Genomic DNA, 6,671 nt, shown 5'->3' with positions numbered 1-6,671 from the left:
CTGCATGAGTTAGACTGTTACTGTGCTGTATAACTCTATGACTCTATTTGGTCTAATGCATGATTGGTATCAATTTGATTTGACTACTGTGCAATACGTCACAATGTTGTACTACCGTTGTTGATTACACTTTCAACGAGGAAGGAAATTTTGACGTAATGGCAAGGACACCCTAATCTAAACTAGCTGTAATTTATACACATATGCTTATCTGCAGCTAAGTAATGTTACTGAGAAAACAACTTTCTTTCAGATCAACCCTGTTCAGCAAAACAAATATGTTGACAGCAAACTTTTTCCTTTGGACTGTTCTGCTATGTAAGTATATATCTTTAATCAATTTTCATGAACCACAACCTATGAGGTGTACATTAGAATCAGGGGCAGAATATGTGATCTCAGTGTGCTTAGATTGTATGCAGGACTGCAGAATTTGGGGTGACATTTCTCTAAAGGGAGTTCTGCCTTTAAGCAAGCTCACAGGATCTTGCTTGGGCCACAAAGCTTGTGGTGAAAACAGGATGTAATTGGGAGGGGAACACGGAGTGCAAGTAAAGGATATACATTGCTCCTCAATGTCTGACGTTTGTTTTAAGTTGTGACAGTACAATCCACAAAGAACATGGTAAAGCTAAACTGAATATCACAGTAAATGTGAGAGTTTAACACTAATTTGGGAAGTTTGTGTTAATTATGAGTTTAACACAAAGAAATTTTTAAATTAGAATATATATCTTCAGGATAATCATGAAAGTTTACATTTTGCACTTCAGATTTGAAGCTCCTGTGCTTAAATTTTGCTGTATTTTCATTGTTTCAGTTCACGTTATTATGAAAATGGGGACTACAGGTAAGAACATGTTTAACGTTAATCCTTCAATTCTCTGAACTCTCACTGTAAAATTGTACTGGACAATAATGGAAAGAGTGTGTAAGAAAGTTTATGCTGTAGAAAACACCACATGATTTCTGTAAATTGGACAAAGGGAAAATACATTGTTCCCAAGTATTCTGTATGTGCTTTAATAATAATAAAAGAAGAAATGCATAGAGTGTTTGACAAAGCTTCACAGAAAAGCACAGTGTATCTTTGGGAATTAATCTGGGAAGTAAAATTACAAAACTTGCAAATGACCCAAAATTGAGAGGTATAGTTGGCATAGTAGAGGTCTGTGACAAAATATTGGAAAACATTAACAAAAGTGCAGGATCTGCACTATAATTCCATTTTCTTGAACAGCTCTATTTAGTGGCCATGGTGGTCAGCTGCCAAGGCCTTAAATCCTGGAACTCACTTTCCAATCTCTTCTCCTTCTTTATTTTCCCTCTTTAAGACACTTGTTAAGACCTACCTCTTTAGCCTAATTTCTGGTCATCTGATGTAATTTGTCTCAAGTGCCATAATTTATTGAACAATGCCCCTGTGAAACACTTTGTGAAATGTTACTATGTTGAAGAGGCTATGTAAATATGAGCAGTTGTTGCTGTGTCATTGGCAAAGGAACTTCAGTGTGACGCAATACATTTCAGTTGGAAGAATAAGGAGTCTATACTATCCCTGAAAACGGAGTATCTAAAGAAACAGAAGGATTTGAGTGAAGACCTACGGTGGCACAGTGGTTAGCACTGCTGTCTCACAGCGCCTGTAGACCCGGGTTCAATTCCTGACTCAGGCGACTGACTGTGTGGAGTTTGCACGTTCTCCCCGTGTCTGCGTGGGTTTCCTCCGGGTGCTCCGGTTTCCTCCCACAGTCACAAAGATGTGCGGGTCAGGTGAATTGGCCAAGCTAAATTGCCCGTAGTGTTAGGTAAGGGGTAAATGTAGGGGTATGGGTGGGTTGCGCTTCGGCGGGTCGGTGTGGACTTGTTGGGCCGAAGGGCCTGTTTCCACACTGTAAGTCTAATCAATAAAAATAGTGATACAGGCTAGTTAAGTAATAAAAAAGAAAACAAAACTTAAAAAGCAATTTTTTTTTAAGTTTGAAGTTCATTTAGATAAATTATATTGAAAAGGAGAGCTGTTATGTTAACCTTGCTTAGACATCTGTATTGACCAGCTAAGGAAGGGTTAAATAAATCCTCTGTTTTCACTCTTGATTGCAAAAGGGTTATGAGTTTGAAAAGATATATTTGTCAATTTATCATTTCCCTATCTGTTTATTTGTGGTTTAAACAGAACTAGACAGACAGGTTGAGTTTCACAAAGTAAGGGGTGATACTTTTAGGCTAAAACTCATCCTAGTAAAAATACTAAAAATGTAAAAGTATGTTCTGACTTCCACAACTGCTATGCAAACCCAAAAATATTTAACCCAAACACATGAAATAAAACCTAATTACAAAGCCAAAAGGATAACTTTGGTGAACTTAAAGTTCAGTTGCAAAACTAATTTCTATAGGTACGTGAGGAATAAAAGGATGATTAGGGTAGGAATAGTGCCAGTCAAAGACAGAAGTGGGAAGTTGAGTGTGGACCCTGTAGAGATCGGAGAGGTGCTAAATGAACATTTCTCATTAGTGTTCACTCAGGAAAAGGAGAATATTGTGGAGAAGAAGAATGAGGTACGAGATATTAGACTAGAAAGGATCAAGGTTAGTTGCGCACAGGTGTTATCAATTCTAGAAGAAGTGAAAGTAGACAAGTCCCCTGGGCCAGATGGGATTTATCTGAGGATTCTCTGGGAAGCTAAGGAGGAGATAGCAGAGCCGTTGGCTTTTCTATTTGAGTCGTCAATGTCTACATGTTTAGTACCTGAGGACTGGAGGATTGCAAATGTGCCATTGTTCAAGAAAAGCAGCAGAGACGACCCAGGTAATTATAGACCAGTAAGCCTTACTTCTGTTGTAGGAAAGGTTTTGGAAAGGATTATAAGAGATAAGATTTATAATCATCTAGCAAGCAACAATTTGATTGCAGATAGTCAACATGGTTTCATCAAGGGCAAGTCATGTCTCACAAACCTCGTTGAGTTTTTTGAGAAGGTGACCAAGCATGTAGATGAGGGTAGGGCAGTTGACGTGGTGTACATGGACTTCAGTAAAGCCTTTTATAAGGTTCCACAAGGTAGGCTGATGGAGAAAATGCAGAGGCATGGAATTGATGGTGAGTTAGCAGTTTGGATTAGAAACTAGCTTTCTGCAAGAAGGCAGCGCGTGGTGGTTGATGGAAAATATTTAGTTTGGAGTCCAGTTACTAGTGGTGTGCCACAAGGATCTGTTTTTGGGACCACGGCTGTTTGTCATTTTTATAAATGACTTAGACGCAGGCATAGGTGGATGGATTAGTAAATTTTGCAGATGACACTAAAGTCGGTAGAGTAGTGGACAGTTGGAAGAATGTTACAGGTTGCAGGAGAATTTGGATAAACTGCAGAATTGGGCTGAGAGGTGGCAAATGTGAGGTGATGCACTTTGTGAAGAATAACAGAAAGGCAGAGTACTGGGTCAATGGAAAGATTCTTGGTAGTGTGGATGTGCAGATGGATCTTGGAGTCCATGTGCATAGATCCCTGAAAGTTGCCACCCAGGTGGGTAGTGCTGTGAAGAAGGCATATGGTGTGTTAGATTTCATTGGTAGAGAGACTAAGTTCCGGAACCGCAATATCATGCTGCAACTATACAAAACGCTGATGCGGCCACACTTGCAATATTGTGTACAGTTCTTGTCACCCCATTACAGGAAGGATGTGGATGCATTGGAAAGGGTGCAGAGGAGATTTATCAGGATGTTGCCTGGTCTGGAGGGAAGGTCTTATGAGGAAAGGCTGAGAGAGTTGGGTCTGTTCTCATTGAAAAGAAGAAGGCTGAGGGGGGATTTGATAGAGACATACAAGATGATCAGAGGATTGGATAGGGTAGACAGTGAAAGTCTTTTTCCTAGGATGATGATGTCAACTTGTATGAGAGGGCATAACTACAAATTGAGGGATGATAGATTTGACAGATGTCAGAAGCAAGTTCTTTATGCAAGGAGTGGTAAGGACATGGAATGCCCTGCCTGCTAATGTAGTCAACTCAGCCACATCAAGGAGATTTAAACAATCCTTAGATCAGCACATGGATGATTTTGGGATAGTGTAGGGGGACAAGCTGAGAATAGTTCACAGGTTGGCGCAACATTGAGTGCCGAAGGGCCTGTTCTGCGCTGTATTGTTCTAAGTGAATGTTCCCTAGATATAGTGACTGGTTGTAGCTATCCCAAGGTTTTGATCTTCACCTGCAGATTAGGTTCATAGCCAATAACATCTTTTCAAAAATCTGTTGTGGGCATTGAAATCCACATTTAATAGTTCTCTGTCTGCTTGCAGAATGTAGAAATAATCAAATTCAGCAGATAGTGTGCCACCCTCAATGGCTTCTTCTTGAAGTTGCTGGTGCTCTTCAACAAAAAACTGCCCTCAGTGACCACAAACCAAGTTTGACTGATCACATGGTTTCTATCCAATTCTGATCAGGAACTTCAGAATCAGTTGTTTATTGTAAAAGGAGCTTTGTTGAGCTTATATCTAAACAGTTCATTTTAGCCATGACTTTCTGGCCCCAAGTGATTCAATTTTAATACACTGTTTCCAACTGTTTGCTCATCACAAGAATGTTCAGATAAATAGGATAAAGCTCTATAAAGCTTTCTCTATAAAGTGTGCTGCAGACAAAGTAACTGGTAATAGAATTAGTTTCAGTCACCTAAATGAAAATTAGCTCCTTGGTTTGACTAAAATGGCCATTTTGATATAACCGTGAAAATCTTTTATAAAGACTTTAATGTGGTTTATAGCCTTACTAGAGGTTAGTTGTTCCAGTTTCATTCTCGGCAAAAATATCTTTGTAAAACTTCGTGAAGATCCCATAGATGTCTTGAAATGGAGAAAATGCACTTGGCCAACTGAGACGTTCAATTGAAGAATCAAGAGTAACATAAAAACATGACTGATCTTCCAAGTTCAATAAAAACATGATCAGGGAGAGTCATGAAGCCCCCTAACAAATTATGTCAGCAAAGTTGAAGAATGACTGAGAGATAAGGTGGAATGGATTTTGTTCATGTATTTTCCTCATGCAAAGTCTTCACAGAATTTGTAAATGACATAGGTTCAATTCATGGAAAGATTGTAGGTATGTTTACACATCAGATAGATTTGATACAGGAGTTAAGTACTTGTAGTCACAAAGAAATATAGCTACACATCTTTACTGGAACCTGAATTGACTGTGACTATTGGTCACATGGTCTACATCCTGGTTACTGGTCTAGTAGTGTATTCACTCGTTAAGCTAATATTAAAACATCAGTTTTTTTCCAAAGGTAAAATCACATGCATTAAGAATAAAAATACATGTTCATTAGAGTAGCTGCAAATTATTTATGTAGAAATAGGAACTGAAGAATTTACAAGTTTGTGAGTCTGTATTACACAGACAATTGTCTATTGACAATTCCCCCAGATCTCAGGGTTGCATAATCTTCCTGAGATCTAGACTTTTCACTTGGGTGCGCTTGTCTTAGAAGTGTGTTGAAATCTTGTGCAAAGAGCTTCAGGCAGAAGCCCTTGCTTCACTTTAAAAATTATGTCTCTTGAAGTACCTATTTCATCTCTGAATGGCTAACAGTATCTGAAAGTGTCTGTTATCTCAAGTATTGTGACAAGCCATCCTTCTAATATTTTCTAATCAACCTGTTCATGAGGCACCTCTGGAAGCGCTGCAACTGGATCCCAGGCCTTAGACACATGCTCACACTCGGTGTTGTCACCAACATGGTGTATTTGTTTGCTTGCATCCTAATGTACCCTGAGATTGCAGCTCTGGAACTGTGTTTTTTGCATAGACATTTCTTTCAAGAACTTGGAATATAGAACAACTTTGCAGTAGGTGCAGGAGGCACATTTCCTGCAAACTTGCTTACTGTTTATATTCTGGCTATCGTGTCAATACCGGTAGCTGCACATAATGCTTGCAGATGTTACAGGCCACCTGCAATGGTTTCATACATCCTGCCATCTCGCAGCAGTGTGTTAATGTTGCAACTTTTCTCTTCTCCAACAATCTTTTTTTAGAAGCTTTGGTGGTGAAATCCTATTATCTCCTCAGATGGCTCAGACTCTGCAAAACCACAATCCCAACCCTTATCACTGTGACATTACTGATAAACTGATCAGTTGACTCTCAGAACTGTTGCCTGTAAGTCATTACCACCAAATGATGAAATCTAAAGTTCACTATTTGACAAGGCTGATCCACCAGCTGTTCCTACAGCTTCACAGGGACTTTCTGGTCCTGTTCAGGCAGACCTGAAATGTTAATGCTGGGTAACCCATCATTTCTAATTATTACCCTTATTTTCACTGCTTGATTATTCAGTTTGACAGTTTCAAAATCTAATAATTACAGTTCCATCAATACTTAAAAAGTCTTAATTCAGATAGGACATCTGTGAAGTGCCAAGCCATGCAAGAGAATGTGGCAGTCATCTTCCAGAAGTTCCTTTGATTTTGCAAATCTATTGATGTGCACGGAACGTACATGCTCACTACAGTAGACAGGGTGGTTAGGAAGGCGTTTCGGGAGATCCAAGATGGCAGCGATCCAGTAGGTCTGTCCTGTTGGGCTCTGCCTAAAGTCACAGAGAAAGTGGTGCACTCACCCTCCCTTTCTTCCCATTGTGGTGCAGTTCG

General features: G+C 39.5%; 1 protein-coding gene across 1 annotated transcript in view; it reads left to right on the top strand.

Moving 5' to 3' along the window:
• Positions 1 to 224: 224 nt before the first annotated feature.
• The window catches only part of LOC132827924 (platelet endothelial cell adhesion molecule-like), a 31,628-nt gene continuing 25,181 nt past the window's right edge, over positions 225 to 6,671 (top strand). The window contains exons 1-2 of the mRNA XM_060844763.1: positions 225 to 318; positions 821 to 850. Coding sequence (XP_060700746.1) covers positions 225 to 318; positions 821 to 850 — 124 coding nt within the window. The remainder of the gene's footprint in view (positions 319 to 820; positions 851 to 6,671) is intronic.

Source organism: Hemiscyllium ocellatum, chromosome 25 (genome assembly GCF_020745735.1).
Source record: "Hemiscyllium ocellatum isolate sHemOce1 chromosome 25, sHemOce1.pat.X.cur, whole genome shotgun sequence".
In the NCBI taxonomy this organism is placed as follows: domain Eukaryota; kingdom Metazoa; phylum Chordata; class Chondrichthyes; order Orectolobiformes; family Hemiscylliidae; genus Hemiscyllium; species Hemiscyllium ocellatum.
This window is presented reverse-complemented; position numbering and strand designations above follow the sequence as displayed.